The 19,926-nt window shown below is 37.1% G+C and overlaps 3 protein-coding genes across 3 annotated transcripts in view; 1 reads left to right on the top strand and 2 right to left on the bottom strand.

Moving 5' to 3' along the window:
- LOC126369378 (angiotensin-converting enzyme) overlaps positions 1-19,926 on the top strand; it is a 161,342-nt gene that overhangs the window by 23,933 nt on the left and 117,483 nt on the right. The window contains exons 8-9 of the mRNA XM_050013754.1: positions 9,705-9,948; positions 15,742-15,840. Coding sequence (XP_049869711.1) covers positions 9,705-9,948; positions 15,742-15,840 — 343 coding nt within the window. The remainder of the gene's footprint in view (positions 1-9,704; positions 9,949-15,741; positions 15,841-19,926) is intronic.
- Positions 100-2,443, bottom strand: LOC126369580 (uncharacterized). Its single transcript, XM_050014062.1, has 3 exons — positions 2,437-2,443; positions 679-840; positions 100-299 (listed from the first exon to the last, which is right to left on the bottom strand). Exons 1-3 carry the CDS (start codon positions 2,441-2,443, stop codon positions 100-102), a joined length of 369 nt encoding a protein of 122 aa, XP_049870019.1.
- Positions 16,847-18,514, bottom strand: LOC126369410 (uncharacterized). The gene is made up of 2 exons (XM_050013815.1): positions 18,460-18,514; positions 16,847-18,089 (listed from the first exon to the last, which is right to left on the bottom strand). Exons 1-2 carry the CDS (start codon positions 18,469-18,471, stop codon positions 16,929-16,931), a joined length of 1,173 nt encoding a protein of 390 aa, XP_049869772.1. The 5' UTR covers positions 18,472-18,514; the 3' UTR covers positions 16,847-16,928.

The following is a 19,926-nucleotide window of genomic DNA, read 5'->3' on the forward strand; positions in this document are numbered from 1 at the left end:
AGCAAAGTCAGCCGCGATATATCATCTAGGAAGGCTACAGATGTACAATAAAAACAAGAATGAACACAATAATTTATTCTAATCAACAAAAGCTAGCTTCTAGAAGCTAGACAGGATTACCAACATAAGTATAAGGCCCAAGACGCCATGCTGCTTAGGAGAAGAGTTACAGAGGTCGGTATCGCAGCTGCAGTAAGTGACAAACAGATCCCCGTTCCCAGATTGTCGACGGCACGAGTTTTCGGATTTCTCTTCTGGTAAATATCCGCATTGACGGACTACCCGAACTTTGCCGTATACTGTGAATGATGAATTTGAGATTAGATGTGAATCTTAGATAGCTAGATGACTGGAAAGAAAAAAAAAATAGAAAATGAAGAAAATTATGTAACTGACAATAAGGTAAGTCTGCGTTGCTGAGTAAAATTATGATAATTTAAAATTAGAACAAATTGGTGACGGAACTGAATTTGCGAAAATTAATTATAGGAAAGTAAGCACTGAATATTATACATTTAACGACTTTGTTTCTCCAAATTAATTTGGAATTTAACCTTGGAATAACATTAAAAAGATTGACATTAACACAGAAAGTCATGAATTGATTATCAACCTAACATCTATAAAAAACAATCTAAACTGCAAAAAAAATATTATTCTGAGAAACAAAATACTCACTTTCCATCTTGATGGATCGACAAAAAGTGGGTTCTATATCTGGTATGTGATCCAAAGGGTCTTTCAGTGAGCAGTTGACGACACCCAAGCTGAACGGGTCAAATTCTGCTCCGCATCGAGGGTCGAAAGCACTGTTGCAGTCGTAGCAGAGGATTGACGATGCTGGAAAGTAAAATAATAAGAAGTTATAGTTTACGGAATTCTTTCTTTTAAGTTTACGCGGTTATTATCATAATTAAAACACATAATAACGGGTTCTTACCGCGTTTAAAGTAGGGATATGAGACTCGCGATACTTTGAAATGGTTATTGAGCCAAAAAAGCGTAATATAAAAAAATATTGTAATTACAATGTGTTTTGCTAACAAATTTTGCACAAGTTATTCTCTGTATCAAACTTGAAGCTGTAATTCTTATAATATTACGTGCTTGACGTATAAACTATATAAGTGCAGAACCTTTTGACGTGAACAATACTTCTTATGTGATATTAATCCTTAGAATGACAGCTTAATTGATGATTTCATAACAAAGTCGAGGTATAAATTTAATTCTTATCACATTTATTTGGCCTCTGACTTACACAAGGCTGTAGTATTTGCTTGTAAGGGAAAATTTAAGCCAAGTTCATCGTCGGTCGATAATCCGTGGCGAGTGAACGTAAGGTTTCATTCCTGTCTACTAGCCTACTTTGTATCAATTGGGACATGGGAAGACAGTGGCATTTTGAGTTTTCCTTGAAACTGATACTTAAAAGCTGCTTATTAGTAATTTAGGGAGGCAAGTTAAAGTGAATGGTCTTATAAATTGTTGCTGCGTGATTTTCCCAAAGACTAAGATAATGGTGTCTTTATGGTAGCTTTCTGTTTTTTTTGAGCTCCTTTTTCTATTTTGATGTCAAATACAACTAACCGTGTTATGTAACATTACAGTGTGAACATGATTAATATCAATAACATTATTAAGCTGTCTCATGTTCGTTTTCAACATCAACCCATAGAACAAAAATGTAGTTTTAGTGTCTGTGAAAACCCGATAAAAACTATTTCTGTCATATATTATTTAAATATCCTCCTGCAGCTTTCTTTAAGGCTTTTTATCATGCAGTATGGAGAATATTTTACATAAGCTAAAAATCACATCAAAAACACTTCATCTCCTGTGGTATATAACTTTGTGGATATGCTTTTTTTTGACGTGACTTTTTGTAGATTTGCCACATATAGGATTAACTACTTGGCCGGATATAAGCTAATGTTCCAGAGTTACGCTCTTCAAATAGGTATAATGGTTCCTAATAGCTCCTGATGTAAAAATTACATGCTTATTTACAGGTTTTTTTATGTATTGTACTCGATTTTTTTGTAGAAGAGAAAGCTAGGTATAATTTTAAATTAAGTATCAAAATTTTTATCAAGTCGAAGACTCTACAAAATTATTTATATTTAAATGTAAACAGTCAAGACAAAGAGAAACGTAAATTAGGACTTCAAGAATTAAACTAGATCACTTTCATCCAATTACTTATAATAAACTTACCATGTTTGAATAAACATAGTAGATGTATTGCAGACACTATTGCAACTGATTTTGAACACTTCATAATTTAAGTAAATACTTCAAAAGTACGACTATCCCTTGAAGTATACCCGTAGACTGACTTAATATTAGTTTACGAAGGTTATAATTAAATTATAGCACGGCCTGTGCTCTATTTCGAAGCAGACGCGATACTATGTAAGGCTATTTTTGTCGTACCAAGCATGTCTTCACAGTGTGAAGGAGGCTTAATTTTAATGGGGTACTTTCCAGGATACGTTAAAACAAATTATATTGTTTTTGGGGATACCGCTGTAAAGATTTTACTTCATGTAACCTTCTAATTTCATCCTTCTGTGTTTTTGGGTATAAATGATGACCCTTTTTATTACTCCCAGGCACAATTACCGATTTCTCCTGTCACATTTGTAATTGTTTTAAGTGTTGTGTTTATATGTGCAATGAAGCGTTTTTGTATTGTATTTTAATAACCCATTTTTATTTTGATCAAAATAAAAAGAAGCAAGGTGGGTAGCAACACAAGTATATACATAACGTGATCCAAATATCAAGCAACATTTATTTTAATATATACTTCTGTACGAATCTGTAATTATGTACCCGACTAATGAGAAAATAGGTAATAACACCATCTATATTATTTTTGGGCATCGTAACCTGGAAAGTCCCTAATGAGAGAGAGAGTTTTTTTTTATTTAATTACCGACTTTCAAACATTTATTTTAGGGAAAAGGGCTAAGAAACTATTGCCATGCGAGTCATCTGGTAATGGTAATTTTGAAACAAGTTTTTTAAAGCTTGATTCTTTTGTTCAAGTTTTTTTTTTTTAAAAGATGGTGTACGATGTGGAGGCATATCACTAGCTCGATGGTCAGATGAGATTGTGAGGAAAACAGTGGCTGAGACTTGCACTGGACCGGAACAAATGGCGTGAAAGAGCAGTTGGTGGACTAACCAGATAAAAAAAAAAAAGCTAGATGATTGATTTTTATACAGGGTCTTACTGACATCGTAGCAAATAGTGAGGGGGATGATTCAGATCATGATTTTGAGTTGATATCAAGTGGATTTTCCTGTCGGAAAATTAATGATAATATTAGTGTTTTTTAAATTATTTTCTGTTCTACACTTTTGCGACGGAAAATTCCACTTGATATCAACTCAGAATAATGGCCTGAATCATGCCTCAAATTTTTCGTGTTACTAACATACTGTATACCCACCTATGAACTTAGTTCGGGCAAGTGAAACTACTTATGTTCAAAAGCACGGTAGGTAAAAACAAAAAGTTACTTCTATTCCGCCAGCATATAAAATATAAACCATAAAGTTCTTAAGTTTGAGTCCAAATGCTATTTTATTTATACATGGTTGTAAAACGAAGTAGTTTTCTAGCAATAGACAATTTTGCTCGCAATTAAAATAATAATTTCATAATAAAGTGTGCAATATTTTTTCGCATTTCCTTATTAATTTCAATATTTATGCGCATCAGGCGTGTACATTAATATTATGTGATAGTGAAAGGTAGGAAAAGATAGGTATGCAACGGTGGGAAATAATAACATAGAAGCTAAGCGCCCATGCATCAAAGTGCGAAAACCACACACTTTATTAACACTTTTTTTTCTTTGTTAAGTTACAAAATGAGTAATTGTTCATCATCATCAACCCATTAACGTCCCCACTGCTGGGGCACGGGCCTTCTCTATGGATGGATAGGGAGATCGGACCTTAAACCACCACGCGGGCCTAGTGCGGAGTGGTGGTTATTAACGACTGCTAATGCAGCCGGGACCAACGGCTTAACGTGCCTTCCGAAGCAAGGAGGAGCTTGAGATGAAAACTTTTTTTTTGTGGTCACCCATCCTATGACCGGCCTTTGCAAAAGTTGCTTAACTTCAACAATCGCAGACCGAGCGCGTTTACCGCTGCGCCACCGAGCTCCTCGAGTAATTGTTAAGGTCTGTCAATTGTAAAGTATATTGCACCCACGTGTTCAATCTTTTACTTCTTTAGATGGCACGATACATATTATCTAAATCAGTCTATGTTATTATACAGTGTTTAGTCATATAGTAAAAAATACTAAGGCGGATGATTCAGACCACGACTCTGAGTTGATATCAAGTGGAATTTCCTGTCGGAAAATTCATGAAATTTTTTGTGTTCCATACTTTTCGTCATCTCCCTAGCATTATTCCGTTTCTCACAGGGTCCGCTTACCTAACCTGAAGATTTGACAGATCCGGTTCAGTTCCATACCTTTGCGACGTAAAATTCCACTTGATAACTAGGCTGAATCAAGGTCTGAATCATCCTTCAAAGTTATAATTACGATGTCACTAATATCCTGTATAGTCTTTGTGATGTCAACGTAATTTAATATTATACCTTTATATTTATTATTTTATATTGGTATGCATCTGATGTATAATATATTGGTGATAAAATACATTAGTTGAATTGAGTGTCATACCTATTTAACCTGTTGGGAGTTGGGAGACTTGGGCACATTAAAATAATAAGTCACTACAACTAATGACTAGACTTAATTAAATTAAATAACTTTATTACATTTATTTACAACTTTAAAAACAAAATTATATACTATATGTCAAATAACACAAAAGTCCGGGACTCCATAGGCCCCAGATATGGAAACGACAAACATAATAATATAAAAACATAACAGAAAATACCTACATAATTAAACATTGTAGTAGTTCCTGTTATACGCAGTCCCTCGCGTCACAAAAAAAAAACTAAACTAACTAAAACTAATGACTGACAACTACGTAGTTATCACTGAAATGTACGATTTTTATTTTCTTTTTTAATTTCGGTATTTGCATTGTCGGCCAAATGCCATTTGCAGCAAATCTACAATAATTAAAGCACATAATAACGGGTTCTTAACGCGTTTAAATGGGGATATGAGACTCCCGATATTATGTGCTTTAATTTTGATAATAACCGCGTAAACTTAAAACAATGTATAAATCTACAATACATCGTGTCAAAAAAGTAATAATTTTCTTATACCCGAATTGTGTACCCTGGGATGTAAGGCTCAAAAACACGTTACTAACTATACTAAAATAAAACTATCCGTCTCATAAGTCTGCGCTAACTAGGTGATTAAAGAAACGTTATCTTAGCAAAGATTATTTACATAATTGAATCTGATACGGTAAGTAAGTACATTACAAAATGTAAAAAGCAAAACTCGCGTTGAGAAACACGAGCACCTCAGTAACTTCGAATACAGAGATGAGTACTAAATTACGCTGCGAGATTTAAGAATTTTATAAAGATCAATCTACTTTCATTTTATTGATATATTTACTCTCCCTAAACCAAATAAAGATTATAATTTCCACAGTTTTAATTGCCTGTATATAACTTCGTGCCCGTTGCCGTGGAGACCTTTGGTAGTTGGGGGGCGGACACCAAAATCTTTGTATCAGAATTGGCTCTCAGGCTCAGGGAGAAAACAGGTGACTCCCGCTTCGGCTCGTTCCTGGTCCAAAGACTGGCCATTCAGCGCGGTAATGCGGCTAGTGTTGTGGGCACCTTTGCTCCGGGAACAGTGAGGGGCGGGTTATTTAATGACTAGTTTTTATGTTTGTATTTGTGACGTATTGTTATCAGTTTTAATTACCTCGTTTACCTATATTACGAAGCGAGAAATTCTACACAAATTCAAATTAAATTAAATGCGCTTACAACAGAAAAATAATAATTTTCTTCTGAAAGCCTGCACGGTAGTTTATCGCATGGATCATAGAAAATGTACGGAAATTAATACAACCTCGCGATTACGGTGTCATGTTACACAACTAGCGCATCTCGCTCGCCCACCGGGCGACATCGACCTATGTCGACTGGAAGCGATTTTTTAATAAACAGCCAAAAGACTCAAACATCTGAGACGATGGATTTAAGCCCGCGACTCCTGTGTTTCCAACTGCATCACCACGTTTGAAACCACACATGAAACGGATGGTGATTAAGTCTATTGGAAAAGCTTAAACCCGATAACTTTTACGTACCCGCTTGTCCTGTGAAACGCCCAATATCCCTTCCAAGCTCGGGTTAGAGATAAAACCATAATTGAATAGTCAATTGTGAATCCCGATGCTTGTAGATCAACATCGAACACGAGAACACGACTTCGGGGAAGTAGTTACTTATGACAAAATTACGGCATTCTCCTTCCTTTTAAATATTGAAGCACATGTACGCGAACATAAAACACAAAACATAACTCGTGAAAATACTCGTTTAAATAAATTCACCTTGCCTCTTCCAGTGTTTCTCTAGATCTGTGTATGACACTTTTTTGTGTACTCGGCTTGCACATTGAGGTCAAGTTTAGATTATCATCGTTCTACAACCTGTTTCTACTCAATATTGATAAGTTCTCGATCTTTCGACCTTTGATCCCAATTCAAGAGAACTTTTACTATAAGTAGACATATTAATTAATTTGTATCGATTATGTATTGCACGGTTTTACAGACAGGTTTAAAAGGAAGTTTTATTTTCTTTTACTATAGATATTTAGATTTTAATGTTTATGCTTACTTAAAATGTTATGTATCAAACAATTATTTATTTAAGTATATGTGTAGAGTATTATCTGAAGAAATTGCTTTTTATTGTTTATAAATAAGTGTAGAGAATGTATTTATTTTCTTCTTCTCTTCATCTAAGTAATCCTTTTATCCCTTGTTGGCATGTAGGGATCGAATAACAGATTTCTACTCTTCGCGATATTTATAAATGTACATATTTATGAATGTTTGTGTATTTTGAATGTATTTATTACACAAGTCAAATTAACGACATTATTTTATGGCTACTTAACTATTTAGTTAAGTAAGTACGAGTGCGTAGTCGTTACATGAACCATGTCAGGGGCTTTTTGGCGGCTCAATAGCTAATATTTCTGACACAAGGACTGGTGAGACCGGTCGTAGACCTCTTCGTGCCGTCGACTGTCAGCTGTTTCCGAGAGGATAAATCTTTGATTTTACTTCTTGTAACTTCTATTTTGCCAAGATACTCGACACAATCTACTACAAAAAAATCCTCTCGAGCTCCTCCGTGCTTTGGAAGGCACGTTGAGCCGTTGGTCCCGGCTGCATTAGCAGTCGTTAATAACCATCAATCCGCACTGGGCCCGCGTGATGGTTTAAGGCCCAATCTCCCTATCCATCCATAGGGAAGGCCCGTGCCCCAGCAGTGGCGACTGTAATGGGCTGATGATGATGACTCGACACAATATATTTTACATTGTCTCATCGAGATCCGCGTTCCAGCAGACAAGAAGTGTAATCGAAGTCAGTTTGGAAATATTATTACCTATATATGTATAGTCCTCCTTGTCGTATCCGACAACGGCGACCTCAGTCTCTTCTCTCGTGTGCTCGAATGTGACTGGCAAAGCCAAACTTTGTTTTGAAAACCCAGTCACATTAGAGGCAGAATAGCTGTCCATCCGAGTTGAAAGTGTAGCTATAGATGGGTTTGGGACGATCCTGTGTTTGGCGTTTTTCGTCGAGCTCTTTCAGACGATTTTGCTCAAAGTTGGCCACCCCTGTTTTGACATTATTACCTACGTTACATGCGTAAAAATATTTTTTTACGACTTTTTCAATAAATGTTACTTAGGGACAAATCGCCCGTACAGTTACGTAAGAACAAAAAAGCGTTGTTGCCGTTTCCGCCAGTGCATTGCGCCTGAGTTTATCAATCTGGAGCAGGTTACTTGGCTTCCGGATCGCTTTCTCCACGCCACAGTCTCGGCATCTTCTCGGCTCTGTATCGATACCTGTAATACCATATTCTTAGATTTATTTTTTATTTTTTGAAGGTATTTTCAATTACGAAAATAAAGAAAATTACGGATATAAAACTCGTTTCTTGTCTCGCTATACAAAAAAAGGAAATATTTTTTAGACCTATACTTTAAGTTTTTATCTGGTGTCGTTGAATACTTAGCTCTCTCAAAATAAAAAAAAAATACATTGTGCCCATTAGTGTTGAGATTTTAAATCCATTGAACTATATACCTACTTATTAAAGATACTTATTCAAAAAAGTACTTCCATAAAAACGAATAAAATTGTCCTTGCTAGATATAACAAAATCGATCGGCCTAATCTCGACTGATACATCACTATGCTAATGATTACTAATGAACGTCAGAACACTAGTTTGGTTTGCATTAAAGCTATTGTAAGTTGGCGTATAATGTCATTTAACGATGAGGTCACTATAAGATAAAAGGTAAGTTAAGGGAAGGTAAGGTAGGTAGCTGGATATCTAGTCACTTTGCGATATAGTCTTTAAAGTGGGTAGTCTTATTTCTACCTAGACTACCTATACCAACACCAAAAAAAACCTGCAAATTAAAGGAAAACATCGAAATTTATCTCGATTTCCAGTCATGGCCGTCCAAATTTGCAACCAGGGCGTGACGGGCACAAGCAAAATTGCAATTTGCTACACACACAGTTTCCTAAATTTTAACCACGCACAAAACAAAAGAGAGCAATTGCTTTGTCTGCGTTATCACGAGCAATCTATACGCATGTCACGTCTGTTTGTCTATGTTATTAGTGGCTTCCGGCAGACTTCTTTAAAGTGAATGCAAAAGAACACTTTTCTTCGTTTTTTTAGGTTGGTACTTACTATATTCCTATGGTGTCTACACTTCAAATGGAATAATACGTGTTCTTCAATTACAATGTGATTTGTATTGCGTGTTGCGTCGAGAGTTGCGTTAGAACAATTACTTTACCAATCCATGCAGACTTTAGACATTTATTAAGATATTCATGAAAATCTTGTTAGGTTATTACTTTGTTGTTACTAGTTACATACATACATAAACTCACGCCTATTTCCCACCGGGGTAAGCAGAAACTATAGAATTCCATTTGTTTCGATCCTGACACACTTATCTTGCTTCCTCCACATTCATCAATCGCTTCATACACGCACGCCGGTTCAGAGTAGATCGTATTAAACCTTTTCTAAGAACATCTCCAATTTGGTTAACGTAAGTCTTTCTCGGTCTTCCTCTGCCAGCCCTACCATCAAATTTCGCTTTATATACCGCTTTTGCAATGAAAAAAAAAATTTAGTTTTTTTGTTACTAGTTTTTTTGTACGTAATTATTATATTGTTATTGCTGATATATGGATCATTATTTTAGTGCGTAATAGTTTCATTGTCTACAAAAGAGTAATTATCCATAATAACAAAAAGCAAGTAGTGTAATAGCTAAACTACTGATATTTCCCACTCAAATCAATTACTAGAGTCTTAAATACCAATAAACTGCGAAATAAGTAAGGTAATGAGTGGAATTCCGTGATGTCTGTGTACCCCAAAGAGATATGGGCTCGATCTTCTGTAAACTACCAAATAAATAATGTTACTTTTGTCCACAGGTTTCCACGAAGCCGTCGGCGAGACGATAGCCCTCTCCGTGTCTTCGCCTCGGCATCTGCAGACCCTGGGCCTAGTCCAGCGCTCAGTAGACGACACAGCCCACGATATCAACTATCTCTTCACCCAGGCTATGGACAAGTTGGCCTTCTTGCCATTTGCCCTGGTCATGGACAGGTGGAGGTGGGATGTCTTCACTGGTGACGTCAGAAAGGAACAGTACAATTGTCATTGGTGGAGACTTAGGTAGGTGTATGGTTTTGTTTTTCTTCTTAATATGACATAGTAAAGTACACATACATACATAAACTCGCGCCTGTTTCCCACCAGGGTAAGCAGAGACTATGGAATTCTGCTTCGACCCTGACATACTTCTCTTGCTTCCTCCATATTCTTCAATCGTTTCATACACGCACGCCGGTTCAGAGTAAATCGTACTGAACCTTTTCTAAAGAAATAAAGTAAAGAGTAAGGTGATAATATATTTTATTAGATTTCACAGTATTTTTCGTAATCGCTTACAACTTAGCTAAGGGCTCTGGTCACCTTAGTAACCACTAATGATAATCATCATAATGCGGTCTTTAGCCTTTAGAATAAAGAATAATAACTTACTACGTACGTGTAGCACGGTATCTTTCTGCCCCGCGCCAATTTGTATCGGGCGCCGAGCTAGGTTTACCTCACCCCTGCTGGGTCTTACTTTAGTCTAAATGGCCGTAGCCGCTAAGGAGTAACAGGGAGCGAGTCCAGATTGCCTGTCTCGCTCGCACTTACGCGGAACATGGTAAGAATTCGATTTTTGTATTTTCCGGGGTGTGCTTCTGATTTAGCACTTATGACTTGTTGACTTGTATGTAGTTTCCACTAACACAGTTAAACGACCATTATAAGTAGCGCTACGGTTCTCCACCTACCTATACGTTGGTATAACAGAAATGTCGATAAAGCGTGGGTACTCAGTTCATCTTCTTCTTCTTCTTTCTTGTTGTTTATGCCTGCATCGTTACGTGAACGATGATTCTGCCAATGTCAAAGTTCCAAAGAAAACTGTTTATAAACGTAAATAACCGGTTTTAAGTAAGATAGATTCTCAGTTCATCTGGCAATGGATGTAATCTGACTAGCACAATTGTGAAATAGTGAGGTTATGTTTATGTACGGCCACGAGTACTAATATGTATACACTTTGAAACCATGTCACATTAACTTTTTTGACAAATTAAACCGTAAGTCTTATCAAATATGATAGTGCAACAGGGTTCTAAAGTGGGTATAATGATATTGTACATGACTGTACTTGAGGATTTGTCCGGCCAATAATGCCATCTGCGGCAAATCTACAATAAGTCACGTCAACAAAAACTGTACTTAAGGCTAAGCCCACCCCTGTGAGTTACGTCTATGTGTTATAATACTTAACATTACCAGCTTTGAAAATATATATATTCCCAACCTGTCTACGTCCTGTTTTAAATACAGGTTGCAAGTTATCGCTCTAGATTTTCTTCCTTATATTTTCCCACTACCATTTATATACCTGTCAACATATGGGTCATTGTAATTTGCTATCAGTTAGATAACGATAATTTCTTAGGCCGAGATCCGACTATGAGCGTTTATGCGATAATTGATCGACGAAATCGAAAACATATTGATCGTTCTTCTTTAAAAAAAAAATCTTTAAGGTTTTAGGAAATTAAGTGTAGTTACTGTAGTTACTTACAGCTGTCAAAATGGATTTATCCCGTATGGCTACAGTTTTTTAATAATTTCTATTAAACATTATTTTTGTGTTATTAATAATTATTACAACCACCTGGTTGACAAAATGTCCAGAGGGACATGAAGACGTCTCAAAGAAGACTATTAAAATTTGCCAGCGAAATACCTGGCGCCGCATGATTGGAAAAGTCAACCCTGCAACGGGAAGTGGAAAGAAGGACAAAGAAGAAGAAGATTAATAATTATTACAACGACGTAATACAATCGCTATATGCCTACTCTCAGATGCACCGTGGTCAATAGTGTACGTACACGTAATATGTGAGGTACGTGATATAACGAGCACGGTCCGATGGCCCTACAAATTGTAACAAATTCTAGGTCATCTGATTATGTAGCTTTACGAAATTAGATGTTGATGTAAACTAATTATATTACAAAGTATACGCACAGGCGTACTAGCTTGTTAATCGTAATATTAAACACATAATACCGGGTTCTTACCGCGTTATTATCGGGGATATGGGACTCTAACACTGTTGCAAGTGCCTTGATCACAGGAAGACTGATAAAATTGGAAAGGAGTCTTATATTCTAGATAATAACGTGGTTACAACCCGGTATTATGTGTTTTAATTATGATAATAACAGCGTAAACCTCAAACAATCGTAATATTATGCCTACGATTTATTAAAGTACTTTCTAAAATTTATATAAATCATTCAACTCCCTAGCGTTACTCCGTTTTACAGAAACCGCTTACCTAACCTAAAAACCTAACGTTTTTTCGGTTTATTTTTTTCTATAAAAATTAAGTTCGGAAAATACCACAGAAGATCAGAAAACATTCTTATGCTTATAGTGCTAACTATAATCAGCATTATTAATGGTTCGTTTTCATTAATTCTAGTCTTTGTGGGTATTTATTTGCTTCAATACCGTTATAGCATAGAAAGGTGTCTTCACAATATCTCCGTGTTTTTCTTTCTTATTGCAATTCTCCGCACGGCACAATATTGATTCACATCACTCTTGTCGGTGTAGCATTCTCCATGCTACTTTTCAAAGCCATACTAGGTCTCCGCCTCTCAATAGTACTGACAGTTACTGCTGCCTTCTGTCAGATTCCAGGTTACAGTCCCTGGGACTTACCCCTCCTACATTGCCGTACCGATAGCTCCCATATCCGCATCTGCAACCATTGAGATCTTCACCCGTATCCCAGGGCAAGGGTTATACGTTTACAATATTGATTACGGACTTTAATAATTATGTATGTATGTCTGTCTTATCGTAATTATGGCATTTAATATAAAGACCCAACAAATGGGGCGTGCTGAATAAGCTCACCCGGTAGTTAATATATATTATGTATGTATGCATATAGATTTCGAATCATCTCTAATAGAATATTCTCAACTTATTTGTTTTTCGTATTACACATTTACATGTTTGTAAATGTAACCTAGAAGGAAGTCAACTGACCCACATTTAGCCAATTGTGCCACAGTTTCTCACACGTCAATTTGGTGTTACATTAGTGCGTTAAAACGAGTACAAAAAAGCTATAAAATATAGAAGTTGGTACTTTTTTAATGAAATACAAATAAAAAAAGCAGTATAGCAGCTAAATTAAATAAAGTAAACATAACACACACATAAGAGATCGCTTATCTGTCGGACTGAGAATTAATTGTAAACATAGAAAGCTTGAAACGTTTCGTCGATTTTTTTAACCCTCATAACTCAGGTTTGGATGATACCAAATAAACCAAATTTGAGTATTTGGTGTCTAAAAAGAATATGTTGTCTAAACTTATTAAACATATAAAGTATCAAATGCATCAGCTAAACGGGACAGACCTTTTTTTTTTTTTTTTTACGTGACTTATTGTAGATTTGCCGCAGATGGCATTAACTACTTGGCCGGACAAATGGGGAGCGCTGAAGGCTCTCACCCGGTAAGGGACAGACCCATATTTTGCCTAATGTATAGAGTTTGTGAAGTAAGGGTATAATTAGGGAGTGTAGAGTTAGAAGCATGGATCCACATCAACACTGATAACTTTTTGACATTGCGATTGATATGATTTCGTCTTGGCTAATTTTTTTTGGTAGATATATTCTCTTCGATAGATTACAGGCATCAGTTTGTGTCTGTCTGTACGTTGTGCCTATAATAGTTGCCTAACTGCCACTGTTGAATATATACATGTTAAGTTATCATTAACTGCCTCTGTGATCCACTGATTGAGCATTGACTTCACGATCCGGAGGCCCCGGGTTCGAATCCCGGTGGGGACATATCTCAAAAATTACTTTGTGATCCCTAGTTTGGTTAGAGCATTACAGGCTGATCACCTGATTGTCCGAAAGTAAGATGATACGTGATTCCGAAGGTACATTAAGCCGTTGGTCCCGGTTACTATTTACTTATGTAAGTATGTAGTCGTTACATGAGCCATGACAAGGGCCTTTGGCGGCTCAATAATAACCCTGACACCAGGGTTGATGAGATTGGTAAACCACTACTCAACCCACACGACAGACGAAGAGCAATCCATTAGCTTACCGTACTAAATCATATAAACTGGTGTTGGGTTGCCAATGATAGCAACTTCAAGGTACTGTCCAACAGGACTGGACCAGTATGATGGCAACAGAGATTGCGGTCGACGATCGGCCTTGACTCTAACGGGTTCAATCTTGGACGAAAGCAGAAGTTGTACAGTATAAATCATTAGCTGCAGCGGAAAAAATATAATAAATATAGGTTTTAAAAATGAGGATGAACAAAATTGTTCATGTATCTTAGACGTTGTTCAATACAAAAAAGTACGGTCACGAGCATTAATATGTATACACTTTGGTACCATGTCACATTAACTTTTTTGACAAATTGAACTGCAAGTCTCACTAAATGTCAAATATGTTAGTGCGACAGAGTCCTAAAGTGGGTACATTATATTGCTCATGATGTACGAGTCTTGAGCACTGAAATCTCTCAGGGTTTATCTGGTGGAGCTCTGGAGGTGCAAGTCGAGAAAAATATGTTATAAAGGCTGTAAGTAGTAGGGCAATTACCATGGTACACTAGGTTTTTAGCAAGTCCTCTTTCTGTGCAAGACTATAGAGACAGGATATTAGTGAGATCGTAACGAAAGCTTTGAGGGTTGATTGAGACCTTGATTCTGAATTTTCCGTCGCAAAATTCATGAGTTTTTTTTTTGTGTTTTTCGTTACGATGTCACGCACTACATCGTGTATAAATATGTAATATATTGAGTATGTATTAATATGTGTAGTGTATTTGTATAAATATTTACTGTTTTTATACCCTTTGTTGTTGCATCCTCCCGCATTCACGATTTTTCATGGCTGATTCCTGGTAGTGGTTGCCTGGAAGAAATCGCTTCAGTGCAATAAAGCCGCCCATTTATACTGTTATTTGTATTTTATTGTGTGCAATAAAGTATATTTATTGCATAGACACACAAGAAAAATAACAATTAGAGATAGCACAAAAGATAGATAGTAAAAATAATAGATAAACAATCGATTACATCCAGTTTCGTCGCTGTTTCTCACCACTTGGACCACTACCTCTGCTTCGGTATTACATACATATACGTATGATTAAATGCGTTTAACATTACATAATAGTAAAATCATGTGTAGATTGACAAACTAACCCAATTTCCTATATTATACGCAAATCCATTAAGATCGCAATTACATGTTTGTAACGTGTTATCTCTTGTGGTTACCAATGTAAAGTTTATGAAATGTCCGCAATGTAGTAAGTAAATAATGTAATATGCGAGACATTATACACGCCCGCTACATCTATCGGGGTAGTCCGTCCATCTTTAACACATAGACACTCTTTTTTAACAACGTAACATAACATAACATCACGCCTGTATCTCTGAAAAGGGTAGGCAGTGGTGTATAGTATACACATCTACTCGTCGCCAGCTATTAAGTCTCAGGGGCGAGCCAAAAAAAAATATTAATTTGGACACAAGAGTTGAATAATCATCAACCCCTGATGATCATTTTTTTTTGCTTTAATTCGAAATCTGCTGCACCTACAGAATAAAAAATATTAATAAAATTATATTAAAAAAAAAGTGTTTATTTCTTGTTTTTAAGCAACATAAAGTTATGAGGCAAACCCAGGAAGCAAGGTTAATGCTTGAGTAGGACAGAAACAATTTGTAATCTGATATTCAAACGCGAATGAATACCCACCAAATTACAATGTAATAAATTCTCAAACATATTAAATTTTATTGCTTTTTTGCCCACAGAGAGCAGTATCAAGGCATCAAGCCCCCAGTCCTGCGGTCCGAGCTGGATTTCGACCCTGGCTCCAAGTACCACATTCCCGCCAACATTCCCTACATCAGGTTAGTAATCAACACTAATTCGAGGAAATCGCAACCAATATATAAGTAAGCAATCCAGGAAACAATCGCGATTTACGTGAATTGGAACGTATTAGGTCATAGTATGCATTCCGTTTTATATTTTATGTTTGCTGTGGAATTATATTATTGAATTTAATGACTTTATTACAGCTTGAGTAATGTATTTAAAGTATATACGTATATTTACATTGCATATTACGATATGAGACATGATTACATAAAAATATTTTTATCACAGATAATTTTAATGCGTTTTTCACTCGTAAGGAAAATGAACAAAAATATTCTGTATAAAAACAACTTGAAAAAAAGGAAGTTGTTTGAAACTCTACGTGTAGAGGATCATTTTTTCTTATGACACACTATACTTAACAAAAAGCAAAGGTCATGTCAGTGAAATTATAATCCTGTGAGGTTAGTATTGAAATCGTGTTTCTACTAACTAGTATGCCGATGAGTCCGCATTAACGACTTACGTTATGAATTACGTAAATATTACGTAACATGCGCTCTTTAGTAACTTAGAAGTTTTCTCAACGCACGAAATCATGGTGGGAAATTAATGTTTTATATTAAATGTAAATTTGTAAAGTTGATTACTTAGACTTCTAGATTATTCTTTTATTTGTGTCACGAATATAGGTGAATATAGGAACATGTAATAATTTGGGATAATTTACGTATTCATCGCATAATTATTTTAGTAAAAACGCATCTTCTGTTTTTTTTTACTAAAATATTTTCTATGTAAATTATACTGCGAGTATACAAAAACGATAACTTTACTGAATTTAAATCTATTCTACTCGCTGTACTTCCACGTAAAGCAACATATTTTGCATAGGAATGCATTTCTAGTTTATAGGCTTTCCAAACCATTACGTCTTTCGTAGGAACCGGCGAACAAGGAACACAAAGCATTATTTATCACTTTTTTAATACTTTTGGTACTATTTACAATTGTATACACAGTCCAGTTGTAAAAAACAAAAAACAATACTTAGGCAAACTAAACACAAGATAACATTTAAAGCTAAAAACGAAATTTATAAAGAGATCAGTTCTGTTTAGTGGTGGTACTCCTCGTGTCCACCTTCGTGGCCTCCGTAGCCTCCCTCGTAGCCTCCTTCAAGACCCTCATGACCTCCTAGGCTGAGTTCTTCGTGACCTTGGCTCTCATGGTGTTCGTGGTGGGGAATTTCGTGGTGTTCCTCCTTGTGGATGATGGGGACATGTACCTTCACAGGGTAAGGTACGTGCTTCTCAACGGGGTAGGGCACGTGCTTCTCGATGTGCACCGGGTAGGGCCTTTCAACTGGCACCTTGACTGGGACCGGCACCTTCTTCTCAACCGGGTAGGGGATGATCTTCTCGACGGGGTAGGGAGCTGGCACAGGCACCTTGACGGGGTAGGGCACAGGCTTGTCAACGTGGACGGGCACGGGACGGTCCACGTGCACCTTGACGGGGTACGGCACGGGCTTCTCTACCGGGTAGGGGACGGGCTTCTCAACAGGCACAGGCACGGGCTTGTCAACATGTACTGGGACGGGGCGGTCGACGGGCACCTTCACGGGGTAGTGGATGATTTTCTCAACTGGGTAAGGCACGTGAACCTTGACGGGGACCTTGACGGGGAAAGGCACGTGTTTCTCCACCGGGTAAGGCTGGGGCACGTGTACTTTCACAGGCACAGGGATGTGTTTCTCCACTGGGTAGGGGACGTGCTCGTACACCTTGACTGGTACTGGCCTGTCGACGTGCACTTTGACGGGCACTGGCACATGTTTGGTCACGGGGTAAGGCTTAGGGATGTACTCAGGTACTTTGATGGTCTCTTTCACCGGGAAGTGGATGGTCTTCACGACTGGGTACGGGTGCGGCACGGGGACTTTGACGGGCACTGGCACATGTTTCTCGACGGGCACCGGGATGTGTTTCTCCACGGGGTACGGAACGGGCACTTTCTTGACAACAGTGATGGTCTTCACATGTTCTTCATGGCCGTGGCTCTCGTAACCTCCGAGGTCGCCGCCACCGAAACTATGTTCTCCGCCGCCGAAACTATGTTCTCCGCCGCCAAAGTCACCGTAGCCGAAATCAGACAGACCTCTCTTATCTTGTTTTTTGCTTTCTTCTACTGGTTTTTCTTCAGCCTTGGTATCCTTCTCCACTTTCTCCTCTGCCGTGGCCAGGCTTATAGCCACGGCCAAGATCAAGGAAGACCTCTGGAATTGGAAATTAGTGTCGTTAATGTCAATATACAAACCGTGTAAAAATTAAGTATGGACGATTTATTAATTATGTTCATCCGTTTCATATTTTATAGAAATCTTTGATCTGAGACAAGCACTGCAAGTCAGAAGCCTAATTATATGTCACTTGGGAGTTTGCGTTTGCTTTCACGTTACACTTAGATAAAATGAAACCATCCAATGGAACTTGCACAGTTATCGAATTGAACTATTTACACGAATTAGGCTTCTGTTTGCACTTTGAACACTGATGTCACTGGGCATGTCACTGGGTCACTGCACTTCCAGGGATCACTGTGGCTTATTTTTTTTTAAATATTTTTTGTTTATTTAAATTACTAACCAATAGCTTCATCTTCGCTTTGCTTGTTGTTCAGCGAATGCTGCGCTGGAGTGTGGTGTAGCCAACTCCGTTCTCTGGTTATATACTGCGAGTAAGTAGTTTCGTAGATCTATGTTGCAAACACTTTCGCTCGTAGTAACTTCCACTTTCGATGTGTGCGTGTTAATATTTTAATTCGGTTTTTTATTTTGAAGATGAGGGCAAGATCCAAGTGAGTTGAGAGCATCGCCTAACTGCCCTGAATTTGTAATTATATCGCAATCGCTTGTGTATGGAGTAAGGTTTTCTCAAATTATTTATCTTGGTAATCTTCTTGCTACAACATGCTAGGTAAAGATATAATAAAAGCAATTGGAGCACACATATAAAAAGTTGACGGAAACTGAATTGAAGTTTGATTCATCAAAGTATTCTTTCAATAAACAAATTGAATTATGTTAATATTTTTTTATACGATGGATAGGATCTAATCGTTTTAATAGACTTATTATTTTCTGCTTACAATAACGCATGTTATGTTGATATTTATTTTTTATGCCTTAAAATTGACTTCAAATTGTTCATAATGTACATTACAATATGTATGAAAATTCACCTACAGGGCATTATTAAGGAAGAGACGGAATACCTGTGTTTTAGTTTATATAACAACTTTGATTTAAGGGTTCGCAGATACAGAACAAAACAAGATATTTTATTGCTCTTAGGTAATATAGCAGGTAGGATGTATCATAATAGCTAATATTTTCACACGGTTTCATGAAACATTAACGACCATATCGTAGGACATGATTATAATATATACTAATAATAAATCATAAATTCGCTTTTATTATTATATATGTTACGGCTAATACCCGAAGTGCGGCTACAGCTAGTTATAACCGGTTAGAACTAGGTGTAGCCACTTACTCTTGGTTAAACCTAGTACGAGCCGATGGTTTTCGGGTAAAACTAGGTCTAGCCTTCATCATGCCGGCTAGAACTAGGTCCAGACAATCCCTGTTGGATAAAACTTAGATGCGTGTCCCGCAAAGACTCACGCGAGAGGCGTCGCGCTCGCGCGCCTCTTTTTTAGCCATAACATAATATTATAATTGTAATTGACATAATATTAAGGGCCTCCGTAGTCCAGTGGTTGAGCGTTGTGCTCACGATCCGGAGGTCCCGGGTTGGAATCCCGGTGGGGACAAATCACAAACATCACTTTGAGATTTTTTTTATTTTCTTTATGAAGGAAACAAACAGCTTACACAATATATACTTACTTAAAGATATAAACTTAAATCTATAAAATAAAGATCCCTACTTTGGTTAGGACATTACAGGCAGATCACCTGATTGTCCAAAAAGTAAGATGATCCGTGCTACGGAAGGCACGTTAAGCAGTTGGTCCGATGTTTACTTATTGATAAGTACGTAGTCGTTACATGAGTCATGTCAGAGGCCCATGGCTCAGTAATAACC

This window comes from Pectinophora gossypiella, chromosome 9 (genome assembly GCF_024362695.1).
Source record: "Pectinophora gossypiella chromosome 9, ilPecGoss1.1, whole genome shotgun sequence".
In the NCBI taxonomy this organism is placed as follows: Eukaryota; Metazoa; Arthropoda; class Insecta; order Lepidoptera; family Gelechiidae; genus Pectinophora; species Pectinophora gossypiella.

Coding starts and splice junctions, on each gene's coding strand:
- LOC126369580 (XM_050014062.1), bottom strand. Junction 300..678: donor TCGATCCATCAAGATGGAAA/GTGAGTATTTTG, acceptor CATCATTCACAG/TATACGGCAAAGTTCGGGTA.